The sequence below is a fragment of the Grus americana genome, chromosome 5 (assembly GCF_028858705.1).
Source record: "Grus americana isolate bGruAme1 chromosome 5, bGruAme1.mat, whole genome shotgun sequence".
Lineage (NCBI taxonomy): Eukaryota > Metazoa > Chordata > Aves > Gruiformes > Gruidae > Grus > Grus americana.
The window spans coordinates 54,054,798-54,073,208 of NC_072856.1; the positions used below are offsets into that span (position 1 = coordinate 54,054,798).

The window sequence follows — 18,411 nt, forward strand, 5'->3', positions numbered from 1 at the left end:
GATACGGCATGGAAAAATGAGTTTTACTTTCAGGTGCTCCTTTTTGTTTTGGTACCCTTTGTTAGACATTTTCAAGGAAATTAAAAGTGTTCATAGAACATCCACTTACTGTTTATGAAATTCCAACTCATCCTAAAAGATTTTTCAAGTTGAACACCTGAAAGTTGAGATTCACAAGCAGCTGGTGATTTTGAAAAATTCCTTGGTTTGATCCCTATACAGTTATCTAGATAATAAAAAATATTTGATGCTTTATCTTATATACCACCTCAGTAAGAATTGGTGCCAAAAATATTTATTTATGTACTTTTCTAGTCTAGTTTCAAGTATTACAATGTTTGAAAGTAAGTTTATTCTATTAATATAGAGTATATATTCTATTTTACTTTATCTACTGCAGTTTTTCCTAAAGCAGGAAAAATCGCTTTTAAAATTCAGCTGACAAATATTAAAAAAAAAATGTTTCTCTGTGTTTGTTGAGGCTCTTACTTAACTGTCTATGAAATACAGATCTTTCTTAAGAATGAATGTTCATTTTAAACTACTGTATGCTATGATTAGTTTAGAAAGCATTAGCTATGGTATTCACATAAATCAAAACTATAGTTTGTTTTCCTAAACTGAAACTGGTAATACTTACGTTACTACATTAAAACATCAATTTAAAATCACAGTCCTCATCAATGCAAATACATTGTGTGTCTTTTTTTTTTTTTTTAACATGGATGTGAGAAAACAGTAACATATGAGATGTCAGCAGAGATACGTTGGTGAGGCATAAAAATTGAGTCAAATTAATTTACAGACCTTATTCATGCAGCCTTTCTTTAAATAGGTATTAGATGCCCTGGTAGGTCACCTTCCTGAAATCCTTGAACTAATGACTAGTGGAGGAGAAAACAGTGGATCGGAAAGCAAGGTGGGTATGTTTTTTTAATTTGCTTTCTAAATGAAGGTAGTAGCAAAGTTGTTCAGACATATATTTTATAAAAAGTCTTTCATTATTAGTTTCTGCTTTGGAGAGATGTAGTTTCTGTGATTTTTTTTGATTGATTGTTGACTTTATAAACTTTAAAAAAAAAGGGGGTTTGAAAGATTAGACTTAATATAAAAATGAACAGTTTATCCATGTTCTTTTTCTAATTAACTACAGATTTGCTGAAATAGATCAAACTTTGTAATACAATCATTAGGTTAAAACAAAACTTGGTTTCATACTAAAGGTGTGATAGCTAATACCTAATTACTCTGGTTTTATATTGATGTGGCAACTACCATTTTCAGACACAGTTTCTGTTAGAAGGAAGCCTATTTCCTGAAGTAAAGGCACTGAATTAGGTTTTAGGAGATCTGTATTCAGTTCCCAGCTTTGCTAATTTAATTATATGTGGCTCTGGATGATGGTTTATTCAGTGACTCCTCACCTGCAAAATGGAACATGAAAGATCATCTCCTGCTTCAAGATACTGTTTTAAGCATTCTTCCTAAGAGAAATCGAGCTATACCAACAATATAAGAACTTAATAAATTTATTTTCTTGTATGGACAAAAGCTGAGAGTGTAATTTAAAATGTGAATTTGTCAGATGTTTACAGCTGTAAATGTATATAAAATAAAACGAGTGCCATGTAAAGTGTGGCAGTCTGTTTGATTTTGGTTAGTGCTAAGGAGAATTTAGCTTGGCTACTATGAAGTCTTTACCTCCTACTGAGAAAAGGTGTATAATTCCTACTAAAATTAATTAGTGATCTGAAAGAATAGCTGCAAAGATTGAGGCTAGAAGGAAAATGGGATTTATTTGGTTTGAGAAAGAGAAGACCAAAGAGGGTTGTCATAATGGTCGTCATATCTGTAAAAGAGTATTACAAAGAGAACAATGATTAGTTGTTCTTTGTCAGGAGGAGGGGTTGGAAATGAAAATGTATGTAGTTAGGTACTGGAATAGCTTTTTGACTAGTTAAGTGGCATTTACTGCTTAAGGGAGATTGTTTAAACCGGATCGATAATTTTTTTTTAAGAGCAAGTTAGACTAATATCTGTTGGAAATGGTCACAGTGTAGCTAATCCTGTCTGAGGAGAGGAATTAATTAATCCCTTAAAATGTCTTCCCTTCTTACAGTGTTGTGATGTGCTTTTTGAGTGTAGTAACATGACATACAGCTAGAAGATGTAAAATTATTTTAACATTTATATTTTTATTTCTAGTTATTGTCTATTCCTGACTTGATTCCTGCATTAACAACAGCAGAACAGAGAGCAGCAACTTCTTTAAAATGGAGAACTCACGAGAAGTTACTACAAAAATATGCATGTCTCCCTCATATCATATCAAGTGATCAGATTTACTACCGTTTTCTTCACAGAATGTTGACAATCATTTTGACAAATGTGAGCCTGCCTGTCTCTTTCCCATTTTTATGTTTATGCTATTTAGAACAATGACCACCAGATATTTGCTATATGTGGTACTTCATATATTATATTAATCTTAAAGTACTACTTCTCATTGCATAGGGTATATCAGACTGTGATTTTTTTTTTTTTTTTTTTTAATGTAAGACTGAGAAATTGCTCTGAGAAATCCCCCCCATTTGAGGTGCAAAATTTGGATTGGCAGATTGTCATGTTTTTCCTCCCACTCAAGACTTCTTTCCTTTCCTTGTGCTCATTTTCAGTTTGTTTCTAGGTAAATCAAAACTTTTTCCTCTGAGATATGTCATCTTTTTCCTGATTCCGTACGATACTTCACATTGTGTTCCATTCTTTATGAAAGAACACTTGATTCTGAAAATGATCACTTAGAGCTACTAGTCTGAAATTTTATTGAATTCATTCAAGAGTAAAACTGTCTGCTGTAAGAGCAGATGTTGTAAATTTTATTTTCTAACACCTACAATGTAGAAGGTGCTTTCCAAACATGGAATACTTTAAGGTGTTTATGAAATAGTTCAAAAAACAAGTTAGGCAGAAGGAATAAAGAAGTAGGTGTCTCATTAATTGGCCAAACTTCCTTCTTCTCCCTTACATTGTGCCAATTATTGCAAAATTTATAAAATCAGGCTAATTTTTAGCTGTTTTTTCTACTTCTCGAATTTTTATATATTTTTAGTCATATTCCTTCAGGTATGTTTAATTGTGTTCCTTTTATTTCTTTCAAGAATGTCCTGCCAGTCCAAAAAGCAGCTGCTCGAACTCTCTGCGTTTATTTACGTTATAATCGCAAACAAGAACAGAGGCATGAGGTTATTCAGAAGCTGATCGAACGTAAGATAATTTTTCCTTGATGACTTAGAGAGACAAGTTAGCTTTGAGTGAAGATCTATTTATGGTTATATTTATTCAGTGTAACTTCCTGCCATCATTGGTGGGATTACACTTAGAAGACATTCAGTTGCTCATATTATCGCCAGGCAAAGCGTATTGTGCGTATGCGAGGAATATATCTGAAGCTTATGCAAAGGAATTGGGAAGGAGGCAATGTGGGAAATTGATAATATGCCAAGACCCCTCCAACCTTACTTCTTGAATCCAAAATTGCTTAGCTGTAGGTGCTGTAATATACAAAGCAGAGTTCCTTTATAGAAGTAAAATTCTCTAGAGGCTTTAGCATAACAAGTGCTGAATAAATCTTCTCAGAAATTAATTTATGAATGAGTTAGTCACATAAGTTGGCTTTCTGGTCTATGCTATGTATTTTAAAGATAGGTTAGAAGTTTGAATAGTTCCCATTAGCAATCCTTAACATTTACACAGTAATTTTGATACACCTTTGACATGGTTGGAAAGGCATACAGGGCTTTGTTCAACACAGTAGCTAGTTCACTTGCTATGTTTGCTTTTTCAGATAGTTAAAGGGACAGGTTGAATTTCTGAAAAAAAAAATGCTCAGTGACAGAAATAGCTATTGAATTCAGAAGGTTAGGTTTTCACTGAAAGAAAGAATTGAGATAGGCTGAGAACCTGTGCCTTTTGATGAGTGTGATTATCATCTTTGAGTCAAAGGTTAACCTTTGAAATGTTTTCTAGCTGACATTGAAAACTTAATAGATAATATCTGTGGATTGTTATTTTTCAGAACTGGGCCAAGGAAAAAGCTATTGGAACAGACTTCGTTTTTTAGATACTTGTGAATTCATAATGGAACTGTTTTCAAAATCATTCTTCTGTAAATACTTCTTTCTACCTGTGCTTGAGCTTACACATGATCCAGTGGCAAATGTGAGGTACTGTACAAGGAGTATGTAGCAGTGTACAGGAAAAAAGCTTTAAATGGTATAATAAGAAATATTGTTACAGGTTTTATGTCTTGTTTAAATTATAGGACTTGAGTAAAAAGATACAGAGCCTTCAGGGTGACCAGTATTAAAGGTGTAGGGGACTATGGGAATGATGTTAGAAAACCACAGAAGCGGGTCATTCTGAGTGTTTGGGGGGGCTGATTGAAACTGTCAGATTTTGGGACTGAGAAAGGAACACTGAGGCAGAGGAGCCAGCAATAGATGAGAAGAAAGTAATATGCTGTTTCATGGGTGTAGAGAGAGAAACATAACTTCACAGCCTCCATTAACTTCCATCCATTTCAACATCACTATATGTGAAGTAAATCATACGAGCAATTCTTTCAGTGGCCTGAGCTTAACAAATTATCTTAGATTTTACCTTATGTAAAAGTTTTCTATTTCATTGTTAAAGTAAATTGAAAAAGAATAGAAAAATATAATGGAATTTGGTACGTTATTCATTTTTATACAGTGCTTTTTCCGTTATTTTTGTAGTCAATTTATTTTTTCACTAAACAGATAGGGACCAGGCAGTTATTACCAATAACAAAACAACTTCTTTTTTTTTTTGGTCATATATTTTGTGTGATTTTACATTTTTAATCTTATTTCTGGTGTGTAATTCATGTTGTCATCATGTCTGAACATCTAATACTAATGCTGCATAGAGATTTACATAACCATAATTTGTACATACATGTGTGCATTCAATAAGCTTCAGCAAGTATGGTTTATTACAAAGTGAAGATATCTAAATAGACCTTGTGTTTAGTATAAGTCCAACATCTCAATTCAGCAGGATTCCAAACCTAAAAACTGAGACATTTTGTGCGTACAGGTTAATATTCATGTCTCATGCCCTTAAATTAAGGGGATTATATTAAGACAACAAACTAAATTTGTATATAATCTGAAGTAGATTATTGCTTTTAACAAACATTTTTTAACTAAAAGCTCTATTGATTCATTATTAAAATTTAATGGAAACTTGCAATCCCTTAACTGACATTAAAATTAGTTTTGTCATATTTCTTTTCTGGATTGTTCCCTAACACTTTTTTATGAAAGGAATGCACTGTCTGTAGTAGATTGAAGTTTACGAGTCAGACATATTTGTTAGCTCATGATTTTAAAACAAACTTAGGGAGATACTATTCTAGCTTTCTACAGAATGATGTAATTCTATGTAATGGGAAGTTGTGAAGGTTTTGAAGCTATAAAAAGTCAGATGAATTTATATAAGAATTTTTTTTAATGTTATTAATCACAAAGTTACCATCTCTGGCATGGGGTTGTGTCTGATCACAAGCCAGTGGAATCTGAGAACAGCAGAGAATATCACCATGTATTGTTCTTGAGGGTTTTTTCAATCTACTCCTATAAATTAAAACTACTCCCTATTGTATGCTATTACTGTCTGATCAAATGCAGTGATTTTTATTTTCTTAAATGTATGAAATATTTTTTATTTAATCTGCAGAGTATTTTGGTGTTAATGATATAGAAAGCAATGAACACATTTTTTTTATGTAACCAGTTTAGAAACAGTATCTAAGAATCAAGGCAAATCAATTATTATAGAATCATAGAAACGTTTTTGTTGGAAAAGACCTTTAAGACCATTGAGTCAATCGTTAACCCAGCCCTGCCAAGTCCACCACTAAACCACATCTACACATCTTTTAAATACCTCCAGGGATGGTGACTCAACCGCTTTCCTGGGCAACCTGTTCCAATGCTTGATAACCCTTTTGGCAAAGAATTGTTCTTAATATCCAATCTTAACCTCCCCTCTCTCAGGTCTTCCTTCTGGCCCTTCTTGTAGATGGGCATCACATGCGCTAACCTCCCGTCAACTGGGACCTCCCCGGTTAGCCAGGACTGCTAATAAATGATGGAAAGTGGCTTGGTGAGCACTTCCGCCAGCTCCCTCAACACTCTTGGGTGGATCCCTTCCAGCCCCATGGACTTGTGTGTGTCTAAGTGGTGTAGCAGGTTGCTAATCATTTCCTCTTGGATTATTCTGCTCCCCATCTCTGCCTTCCAGCTCAGTGGGCTGGTTACCCTGAGAACAATTTCAGTCCTTTGTACAGAAAAGACATGGTTAAGTTCACCTAAGTACTTCATGCCGTTCAGTTTCAAAGCATGTAAAGTTGAGCTTCCCGGGGCACCTAGTAACAAATTAAAAAAAAAGTAACCACACAGTGTCTGAGCACAAAAGTATTGTTTGACATTTGTTCTTGATTTTTTTAATATGAATAATTTTTCTCCCTTTATTTACTGCATTTAGAATTGCATCCTCAGTCAATAGAGCAGCTTACAGCTTTTCTTTCACCCTGATTCCTTATCACACTGTCCACCCCTTCTATTGCCTTGAGGAGCGCTTATTGGACCTTTGGCTAGGCTGATTAAACTCACTACACCATCAGAAAACTGTCCATTTTTTTTTCTGCCCCCTGTGCCCCCGTAAGTTGGTTTTCTGCTGTGTTAGTTGAGAGTTGGGCTGCCTGAGCTGATGAAAGGTCCAGCCAGTAGCAGAGACAGCCCAGGTGGGGGGAACCTCCAGGCAGAAGCAGGGAGATAGAGTAGCAGGAAGAAGGGCTTCCTTGTTTTAGGAGCCAGTAAATAGTTAAATCCTTGTAGTCTGTCTGATACACCTTCATACTTGCAGTTGTACAGAACTGCAGTCACGTGATTTTTGGTGAGACTTAGGCTCCTTTGTACTGATGGACCAGACTTCCAAGGTATTTAGGTACCTGATAGTTAGGTGTGTAGATAATTTTGAAAATCTAGAGGTCTGCTGATCTTCCTAGGTTAAAAAAAACCCCAAACCAAAGAAATCTTTATTGACTTTCAGATACAGGACTGCAGTCCTGATCTATGGAGAAGTTTTTGAAAATATTGCAGTATATCTGGAAACAACACATAAGCAACAATCATTTCTGAAAAATAAGACCTACTAACTTAATTATTTTATGTCAAATGTAGCATGCAATACAAAAAATAATAATGATTATTAAACTTCTGCGTCAAAAGGTGAATATTTACTGGGTTTTTTTGTAGAATGAAGCTATGCTATTTGTTGCCAAAAGTTAAATCTACTCTGAAGATTCCCACTGATAAACATTTACTTCAGCAGTTGGAATTATGTATTAGGAAACTTTTGTGTCAAGAGAAAGACAAAGATGTCCTGACTATTGTAAAAAGAGTAAGCATTTTTCTTTTCCAGCAGCATTTTGTCTTGGGGTTATCATTAAAAGTTAAGATGATCAAAGTTATGCTTTCTGATGATGTTTTAATGTAACAAAAGGAGACTAAAGAATTCTATTGTCTATTATGTAATTTTGAACAATTAAGAAAAGATGTAGTATAGTGCATTCTGTCAAATTTATGAGAGTTAGTGTTTCCTTGGTTACTTACATTGCAGTTACTTTCTAGTAGCTGAGATTCAGGATTTTGGCTCAATGACCATTTGTGAAAAAGTAACAGATGACTAAAGATAGGATTAAACGTTGACCCTAGTAAAAATGATCAAGTCTTTGAGGTAGAGATAACTTGTTAATCTATTTATTCTATGATACAAAAGATTTGCAGGATTTTGAAAAGTTACAAATGTCTTTGTAGTGTGAATATTCACGAAAAAGTACATCTTTAAGGGATGGCCATGCTTAGTCTCAGAGAAGCCATGAAGTGAAATAGCTGAAGTTGATGACTTCCTTATAGAGCCAGTCTGCAGGAGAGATTGGGTGACCACCTGCCTGGAGCATCCTGGCTCGTTCAAAGATTCCTGAGTTGTTTTCTCAGCCTTGGTTCCTAGGTCCGTGCTCCAGCTATTCATGCTTCTGTGCTTTTGTTGAGTGTATTTTGAGTTCTATATAAATAGTCTATTAGTCCTTCATTGTGAGTCTCAGCGGGACTCTGAGAATACTCTTTGATAGTTTTTAATTGCATTTGTAGTACAAAAATACAAGCTTCAAATGTTTAGGAAGAAAAGGCATGCTTAATTTGGAATACAACTATTCTAAGTTGCCTATCTGATCAGTTTTTTAGGTAAAAGTTGAGTAAGGATAAATAATGTTTTGATTTTCTTTATAGACAGTGTTGGAATTGGACAGAATGGAGATGTCTGTAGATGCTGTAAGTACTTACTAACTTTAATACTTACCAAGTACTTTTAATTCCCATTTTCATGTAGTGATTTTTTATTTTTATTGATTTTATTTTGAAGTTTCAGAAAAGATTTTACGAAAATGATTTATTGGATCAAGAAAAAGAGAGACAAGAACATCTCCTTTTGGAAATGGTATATTTTATCAGTACAATCTGTTCTTTTTTAACAGTTTGTAGCTAAATATTAATGAGGCAATAATTTTAAGGTAGGGGAAGTGCATATTATGGAGAGACCTGGTAGTTTCATAATCTGTGTGTGGTTTCATTTTATACTTTACAATAGGGTTAAGTCCTTCAAAGTAACATATAACTTCCTTTTCTTTACTGCCTAAATTTTGCTGTATCAGTTAGAAAAGCAAACTGGAATTTTTTGAAAAATACTCATGTTTGATGCCTCTATAGTTCTAAAATCCCGAGCCCTTCAGTACACTTTATGAAATCTTTTCGAGGGAGCTCAGCAATTTTTCAGGCATGTATAACATGATAAATTGAATAATGAAACCCCTCAGAATCCATATACAGCTTCCATAGGCAAAGAAATGAATGCCATAACTTCTTTTGTGCCAAGGAAGCTGAAGGAGGCTCTGTGTGCAACAAGCTTTCCTGTTAGCCAGGAAAAAAAAAAAAAAAAAAGAAGGGCCATTGACATCTGCAGCCCAGCACGAGGGAGACTTAGTGCAGGTTGTATTGAGGAAAAGGAGCTGTAAGATACTTAGGAATTGGAAGAGAAGTCTGCAGAATGCTTTTCTTATAAACTTACAAAGCTATTTATCTTCAGTCATGGCTGTAAGCAAAAGCTGCAGCAGGTGCTTCACCACATAGCCTACTACATCTTCACAAAGCTTAGATTAGATTAGTGCAGTCCTCTGTTCTGCTGCCTCCTCTCCAGCCTGAGGTGGGAGAAGCTAAGAAGCTGATAGGATTTAGAAGAGGCCAAATTTCTTTAGTACTGTTCCTCTGACTTGTAGGAATTTACCTCCTCTTTAGAGAACAAGAACAGGTTCAAGATGGCCCTTCTGTTGGGCACTTGATTTTCTCAGTTCATGATACTTGTCTCATGTACTTCCTGCCACCTCCCATTAGCTCGAGCCAAAGGTTCAAGCTTTGTTCTCAGGACCTGCATACAGATATTCAGACTTGCACTTAACATTAGCATTTTTTAGGTAGAGACAATTAATGTTTTTTAGGGAAAGCATTTGGGCCTGTGGCAAAATAGCCTCCAGTGAGCTCTGTGTTATTGTGTATTGTGTGATAAACATTAATTTTTACCCTGTTTCTACAGCTAGACTTTAGAAGAGCACTTATACTTTTATGATATATGCAATTGATGTGGACATACTTTCTGTGTCACAAAGATCTCATTAAGCATTGTCTGTAAGAGGCATGCTTTTGAGGAACTGGAGGCATACACAGTAAATTATGACCTGTTACAGTGCTAAATAGATGAGGAGCCATTGATCCCAGTTAAATGTATCTGACTGCTACAGTTTTTAATACTGAATATGTTAATAAGTTTCCTTAATTTTAGTAATTGACTTAGTAGAAACTATCTTCCAGCAACCTTGACCTGAATTAATTACCTCTTTTTTTTTTTTTTTTTTTTAACTTGGGTAGTAATTAGAGTGAAATGAAAAAATAGAGTAGAACAATTATGATTCACTTGGCACTTTTCTGCACTACGTTCATAATAAAGATAATATTATGCAGCTTTTTGGAGTGTTATCTATTCACCAAGAATCCTGAAACAAGTATTGACTTTTGAAATTATTGATGTAGCTGTGTTAACACTGTCTTCTTTCTATGGCTGTGGTCTCAAAAGGTATTCTAAGGCTAGCTAATATTACAGACAGGCAAATAAATTCCTTAAACTTGAAGAATTGTAAAATTTGCGTTTGTTTTGCATAAAGGCTTATCAACTCTAGATGTTAGACCTTTAAAAAGTTTGAACATATGTGACACACTTGACCATTTGAGAAAAACATTTTCATTGAATTGTATGTTTGAATTAAAAACTATTGCCAGTTCTATTATCAGAGTATCTGTGTAGTGCAAAAATTTTACATTATCAGCTGCCAATTTTTGTATCTTTTCAACTAAAAATAAAAGGCCAGGCATAGTTTTAATAAGTTAAAAATGCGAACTTCAACTCTGAGGTTCCTTCATAATTAAAGTCAACATTTTTTCGTGTGATTTTTTTTTTATATGTACCCTGATATGTATACTGATTTCATTCTGTAATATTTCATTGATTCTCTGGATATTCACTAGGCGTTGTACTAATTGTAGTAAAGAGTAGAAATTAACTTATTTTGGTGATTTGGAAGCAGTCCTTAATTGAAACACAATATTTTTTTCTGAGTAATACTTAAGAAAATTATTCTTTTTTTTTAAGGAACAATTAGAAAAAGAGAAGCAGCAAAGTGAAGGAAGATCTACAAGTATTAACGATAAAATGTTTGAAAAGAAGCGTAAGTTTATTTATGTACTTATTGTTTGTGCATACCTTACTCTTCTACAGAGGTAGAAGAGAAGGGAGCAGAAAAGACACTTTATACAGTAAATAGATTTTTAGAAAGTGGCAATAAAACTTTTTTTCTATATATTTCTAAAGATGTTTATGAAAACTGGCCTCATTATGTTAGAGGGAAGACTTTTACCTTTATTTATAAAATACATGACTGTTGTCTGGTATTTTTCATTTTGGGAGGTAATGTAAATACTTGTCTGTGGTATATTTGAAGTGTTAGTAGCACTGAATTAGATACTATCGCTGTTTACCCCAGCACTGTGATATGTTATGTCCTCTTTTTTATTTAAAGTTAAACTTTAAGACAGAAGTATTTATGCTAGACTTTTTTTTTTTTTTTTTTAGGTAGAGACAGTAAAACATCATCGGTGTTGGCAAAAAGTATCACTCTCTCTGTTCCTGGAAGCTCTTCTGGTACATCAGCAGGTAAGAACTCTTTAAAAACCCTTCTAGAATGCTTTGATCTCACATCAGCAGGTTAAAACCCACGAAAGCTGCTGTTGACGTTTGTGGGCCAGGGTTTCACCTGCTGCACATAGGAAAAGATTCCACTCCTAGAACTGTTTGTGTTTTCTATGTTTTTTAGTTTTATTTTATTCTTTAGTATATAATTAGGTGACATAAGGTTTATTTATTGTTATTGAAGTATTTAAATCAGTTCATTCAGCTAGCATAGGTTGACAGAAAATGATATTAAAAAGTGTTCTTAATTATTGAGGAAATGCAATGATCTCCATGTTAAAAAATTTTTGCTGTTTATAATTTTAGGCAAAGACGACAAGAAATCCAAGTTGGTTCGAAGCCAGTCTTTCAGTACTCAAGCACTACATCCAAAATACAGCAACATAGACAAGTGTCCTAAGTATTTTTATTATCTTCATTGCTTACCTCATAGGCAACTGTTTACCTAATAGACAACTGTTATCAAATTATATGCACACAAATGTATGAAAGTAGTGATGTGCTCACTGAATTGTGACGTAAATTTTCAGCTTTCTGTTTAATTAAGGTATGCAGTTTTGAACTCAGGGAAGAAATACTGTTTTAGGATGTGCTGAGGCCTACAAATTCTTATTAATTCCTTTTAAGTTAATGTATATCACCTTTTATCATATATTAAAAATATTTTTCAATATGAACTGCTAAATCTAAATATGTACATTTCTTAAAGAAATTTCAGCATAACTCTCATTTAATTTGTTCATATAAAATCAGAAATTACCTTAAATATTATTAAACAGCAGGATGATACAATTAAGAACAACACTTTTCTGTAATAAGCAATTTGGTTTGTTTTGTTTTTTAAGTAAAAGCTCTGCTACAGGATATACATCTTCAGTATCAGGAATGGGAAAGAGTTGTATGTTGTCCTTTAGTGGTAAGTAGGTTATTATATTATATTTTACATTAGTTTTTTGTGTTGGTGCTGAATATGTGGGCCCCATTAAACAGGCATACTGTAAGATATCATACTCCTAAAGAATGTAGAATACTAGATATCCAATATGTTTGAACAATTAAGTGCTAGTCTACCTTTTTTCAGATTTTTTTTTTGTTTGCATGTTTGTTTAAAGTCACATTTAAAAGTAGTAAAAGTAAAATCAGTTTGGCATTTCTTGATTGGCATTTTGGATGTCATAAAAAAGTTGTTCTTGCAATTTGCTTCCACCCATTTTACACGAGGAAAGGGATATGTATAACTTCTACTGGATTAAGGGAGAGAAACTGCTGTCTGGAAATGCCCCTCTCTCCATTTGCTGTTGAAGAGTTTGGATGATTAAAGATTACACTGAGATGAATTGCTTGCTAGAGGAACCTGCCTTTTTCTGTTCACTACCAATAGACACTAGATAATTAGCTTAGATGAAATAGCTAAATTTTAAGCAGCTAAAGATTGACCAATTAAATCTCACTATTTTCATATATTAAATGTATTAATCTTCTGTTCCAAAATGTGTCTTCTAATTATTTTTATTTAACTTTTTTTCATAAAAATACTTGAAGAAATGTTAAGTTGAAACCATTCCCTTATAGAAACTTAAATCTTTTGCATTATGGCCATAGGAAATATGCCAGTATTGCCACAGGAAAAACAGCTCATTCCATTCACTCTCTGTGTATTCTTTGTCTAAATTGCAACTCTCTATTTCAGATGATTCATTCCGGACTCATTCTACTGGTAATAGTGGAAACACTGCCTTCCCTTCCAGTTCTTCTTCTCGCAATTTATTTAACTCAGCTGACCAAAAGAACAATGGAAATAAGGAGAGGCAGTCTCGAAAGATGAGCATGTAAGTGTTTGACAAGAGATTAAATCAAGCTCATGAGTAACATTTTCAAAGAGAATTCAAAAAAGCCATATAAAATTAAGCCTATATTTATGATAGTTCTGTGCCCAGATTTTGAAATACTAAACCAACAGGATAGAAATGTGATGTGTACAATTACAAGTGGTTTTAAGATTGTGTTGCATTCCCTCTTCATTAGTCTTTCACATTGGTGGTTCTGCACGTTTGCATTCAGCTGGTACATGATGGGGAGGGTGGAATGGGATACAGTGAAGGTTAATGTGTTTGATATATAATTACAGTCACTGTGATTTAGCTGCCTGTAGTTTGAGATGCAGAATTAATGTATTGTTAGATGATTTAATTTTTCCTTTTACCTCTTTTTATGTCCTTATATATGTTTATGTAATACTATGTAACAAATTAATGATGAATTTTCAGAGTTATGATGAACCAGGTCTGCTACTTGTTATGAAGGCTGCCTTCTTTGCCTTACGTTAACCATTTAGATTAAAAAAAAAAAAAAAAATCAATGCTAGGCATCTCCCTCAGGCTGTTTTTCTTTAAACATCAGCCTAAGCTGTTCAGTGTTTTGCAAGAACAAAATGAAAGATGAATTTGTTTGCTCCTGTGATAAAAGTGTAAGTCTTTTCTTAGAAAATCGCTGTGATGTGTACTTAGTCAAATCTCTGTAGACTCTAGCAGCTACTTCCCTGCAGATTCCTTTTACACTATAGCTACTATAGTAGTTCTAAATTACTATCATTGGACTAGCTGTAATTTTGGGTGCTCAAACTGAGAGAGATTTGCTTTCTTAGCCAAGGCAGAACAGAAAAGAGGCAGCTATAGCAAGAAAGGGAGGTTGGTTGGGAAAGTAGACTTGAGTGTAGTGAAAACTAGAACTAGAAGCTGAAAAGGATGGGGAAATGCAAGCTGGGCCTTGGAAGTCTGAATAGGTATGAGAGACCAAGAATGAAAGGAGAGTCCAGAATGCAAGGTGTGCATTCAGCTACTTGTATACATTGTGTTATGATACAGTCTCTTGCTGTGTGATCACGTAGGGTTTTTTCTACTAGAATTTTACTGTACAAGACAAATTTGTTTTGGAATGAAATCAAGTTTGCGTAGTGACCTGTTGTTTTTAAAACTACATTTTCTTTGTACAAAAGGTTCAAATATAAGTAGTGAATGAAGGTAGAGTGTTTGTGGAGTCAGTGGTTTCATTGCAGAAGTACTTTAGATGCCAAGTCAAATTGCACTCTATCCCTGTCTTTGACAGAGTCTAATACCTTCTCTTAAATATTACCCACAGTACTTACCTCAGACATTTTACAGGTTACCATTAGGTGGTCACCAATTTCAAAGAGCATGATTTCAAACTCAATAGTTAGATTAGTAGACATGCTGACATTTTCAGCTATCTATGAAGAAAATGGGACATGTATCTTGAGTACATGAAATGAAGTATGGTGCTACGTACTTTCAAAAATTAGGTGTGCTCAAAAATCCATGTGCTTTCGTTCTAATCACTGCATATACCTGTTCGCTGTCTTTAAAACCAGAAAATTAGTTCAAATATTGTAACTTTTTTTTTAGCAACCATTGTAGAAACTCCAATTACTCATCCGTCTCACAAGGATTTCAGGAAAATAAATGGATTAATATTCACAAAGGAATTAAATGCAAAGATTGGTTAGACATTTTTTGCATCACATAAAACTTTTACAAATATCAAAGGTTTTTCTATCTGTCACTTAAAATAAAAGTGCTATCTTTTTGTTTGAATAGAAAGGGACAGAAGAAGACCCACAGAGAGCAGTTTGTACCTTTGTCTTCAGGCAGGAAAGTGGAATGTAGGAGACTCGGCTTCAAGTCTCAGTGTACCAATCCCAAGTGAAAACTTTAACAGCAGACTATTTGAAAGTAGGTATCTGATCAAAAACAGTGATAAAAAGTAGCATCATAGAATGGTTTGGGTTGGAAGTGACCTTCAAGATCATCTAGTTCTAACCCCCCTGCCATGGGCAGGGACACCCTCCACTAGACCACGTTGCAAAAAGCTCCATCTAACCTCACCTTGAACACTTCTGGGGATGGAGCATCCACAACTTCTCTGGGCAACCTGTTTCAGTGCCTCACCACCCTCACAGAGAAGAATTTCTTCCTAATATCTAATCTAAATCTACTCTCCTTCAGTTTAAAGCCATTACCCCTTGTCCTATCACTCCATGCCCTTGTAAACAGTCCCTCTCCAGCTTTCTTGTAGGCCCCCTTCAGGTACTGGAAGGCTGCAATAAGGTCTCCCTGGAACCTTCTCTTCTCCAGGCTGAACAACCCCAACTCTCTCAGCCTGTCTTCATAGGAGAGGTGCTCCAGCTCTCTGATCATCTTCATGGCCCTCCTCACTCCAACAGCTCCATGTCCTTATGTTGAGGGCCCCAGAGCCAACCCAGTACTCCAGGTTGGGTCTCACAAGAGTGGAGTAGAGGGGGAGAATCACCTCCCTTGACCTGCTGGTCACGCTTCTTTTTGTGCAGCCCAGGTTACGGTTGGCTTTCTGGGCTGCAAGTGCGCATTGCCGGCTCATGTTGAGCTTCTCACCAACCAACACCCCCAAGTCCTTCTCCTCAGGGCTGCTCTCAATCCATTCCTTGCCCAGCCTGTAGTTGTGCTTGGGATTGCCCCAACCCATGTGCAGGACCTTGCCCTTGGCCTCATTGAACTTCATGAGTTTTGCATGGGCCCACCTCTCAAGCCTGTCAGGGTCCCTCTGGATGGCATTCCTTTCCGCCAGCATGTTGACTGCACCACACAGCTTGATGCTGTTGGCAAAAGGTGTACTTGATCCCACTGTCCATGTCGCCAACGAAGATGTTAAACAGTGCTGATCCCAATACCAACCCCTGAGGAAAGCCACTCGTCACTGCTCTCCACTTGGACATCGAGCCACAACACTTTGTGACATCCAGCCAATTCCTTATGCACCGAACAGTCCATCTGTCAAATCCATGTCTCTCCAATTTAGAGACAAGGATGTCATGCAGGACAGTGTCAAATGCTTTGCACAAGTCTGGCTAGATGATGTCAGTTGCTCATCCCTTGTCCACCAACGCTGTAACCCTTTTGTAGAAAGCCACCAAATTTGTCAGGCATAATTTGCCCTTAGTGAAGCTATTTTGGCTGTCACCAATTGCCTCCTTATTTTCCATGTGCCTTAGCATAGTTTCCAGGAGGATCTGCTCCATGATCTTGCCGGGCACAGAGGTGAGACTGACCAGCCTGTAGTTCCCTGGCTCTTCCTTCTGGATACTCTCCCTGGTTCAGAAAGTCCCTAAAATGTGTAGTGTCAGAAGCCAAGAGGATATACTAGGGGAAGAAAAATGGGTTTTTTTCAGAAAGAAGAGCAGGCTTAGGGTGACCTACATTTAATTCTGAATAAGAGTTTTAATGTTTTATATTCTTATGGGAAAACACATCTCTCCAGTTGGTATAATGTCTGCTGCACTGTAGATTCAATTTTGCTTTTGTAATCTGGCCCAATACTTAATTGTTTTCATAAGAAAATGGAGCGGCTCTATAAGGAGATACTAAGAGATACAGATACAGGAATGGTTGGTGGTAAATGCCTTCATCCTTGACCTTGTTGACGACAGATATGTTTAGGTGTATGTCTTTTATCTTTTCATTTGTTCAGAAAGTTAGTCCTGGTGCTAAAGGTACACATACTAAAGTACAAAAATGTAAGTTTCAAAGAAACATTATTTTCTAAGTTGAATGACGGAAGAAAATTATATCCAAATATATAAGCAATCTCAACTCTTATCGATAGAAGAATTTGAAAATTGTGTGATGAGAAGTGCAATTGAATTGATGCTCATGAATAACTGTCACCATATATGGATTCACTAAGGCAGAAAACTTGTGAGAAAATAATATTTGAGTATATATTTAGACTATAACATCATGCAAATTTACGTATGTGCTGGTTAAACATTGCACTGACCATCTTAATTCTGTTAAGTCCTAGCTTTTAGTTTATTGGCTCTGCAACATGAATAAGGTAACTTCTCATATGTTTCTTTTTCTAAGTAATTATGTGTGTTTGTGAAGAATGGAAGATTAGGCAGTAATATGTTGTTTAATAATTAAAATATCAACAGATATAATTAATGATTCTTAGTTCAAAGTGATACATGTTTGGAAAAAAAAATTAATCGTTTAATCTTTTCCATAAAAGTGCTCTCCTGAATGTTGGCAAATGTTCACTTTTGACAATATAGTGCAGTTTGCAGGGATGAAGAGTTTCTGATTTCATATATTCATGTTGTTCCAAGAATTTTGCAAAATCCAAAGTTAGTTTGATGGAAAACTGAGGTCTTTACTTACCATACTCATGAGTTCAGACATTTTGTTTGTCCCGTTTCAGAGATGTGTGTGTCAATTAAAATATTCTCTTATTGAAGATAATGTACATGCAAGAAAAAAAAATCTCAGTAAATCCTGATCCAGTGCTCACAAGCAGGTGACAAGAAAATGAGCATTACCTCTGGTGTCATTTGCTAGACCTTAGGTAATACTCAGGCAATAGAAAATGCAAGAATTATGCTAAAGATGCACGCGTATAACTTAATGGTGGAATCACAAGAGAGATGAATACCTGCTTTAAGCACCTTATGGGATAGGAAAGAATCGCAAAGCACACTGGTTGAGTATTTCATCCCACAAGAGACCTTACTTAAGTCAATTTGCAGAGCAAACGTGCTTCTGACTTTGTGTTGAAGAGTTGCCAGTTATATCATGAATCATCCTAGAGCAGAAATTGTCATGATTCATAAACACTGCGTTCCATCAAGTTGTCCGATCTTGAATTATTATGCTATGTAGCTTTATTATCTTCTTTTAAATGTTTTCATTTTTATAAGATTAAGATATTTTCTTTTAGGATGGGAATTGCTGTTTTGCTTGAGTTTACATTGCTGTAATATGATTGATTTGCATATGCAATTGGTTAAAACTATTTTCCAGAACTTTATAGATCAGCTTATAAAATATCCAGCTTTATAGACAATGTTTAAGAATTTTGCATCTTGCCTATAGACATACAGATAGTGCCTGATTTTATTTCATTTTCAATTAAAACTTACTT

General features: G+C 35.1%; 1 protein-coding gene across 5 annotated transcripts in view; it reads left to right on the top strand.

Annotated features, from left to right (window-relative positions):
- The window catches only part of PPP4R4 (protein phosphatase 4 regulatory subunit 4), a 78,384-nt gene that overhangs the window by 57,803 nt on the left and 2,170 nt on the right, over positions 1 to 18,411 (top strand). For 3 of the 5 annotated variants that reach the window (XM_054827657.1, XM_054827656.1, XM_054827653.1), the window contains 12 exons: positions 836 to 919; positions 2,206 to 2,388; positions 3,159 to 3,264; positions 4,076 to 4,223; positions 7,344 to 7,488; positions 8,376 to 8,417; positions 8,509 to 8,583; positions 10,843 to 10,918; positions 11,323 to 11,403; positions 11,746 to 11,839; positions 12,285 to 12,355; positions 13,130 to 13,268. In XM_054827657.1, the coding sequence (XP_054683632.1) occupies positions 836 to 919; positions 2,206 to 2,388; positions 3,159 to 3,264; positions 4,076 to 4,223; positions 7,344 to 7,488; positions 8,376 to 8,417; positions 8,509 to 8,583; positions 10,843 to 10,918; positions 11,323 to 11,403; positions 11,746 to 11,839; positions 12,285 to 12,355; positions 13,130 to 13,268 (1,244 nt within the window). Of the gene's footprint in view, positions 1 to 835; positions 920 to 2,205; positions 2,389 to 3,158; positions 3,265 to 4,075; positions 4,224 to 7,343; positions 7,489 to 8,375; positions 8,418 to 8,508; positions 8,584 to 10,842; positions 10,919 to 11,322; positions 11,404 to 11,745; positions 11,840 to 12,284; positions 12,356 to 13,129; positions 13,269 to 17,286; positions 17,326 to 18,411 lie in introns of those variants that run through there. The other 2 variants (XM_054827654.1, XM_054827655.1) reach the window with 2 other exon arrangements.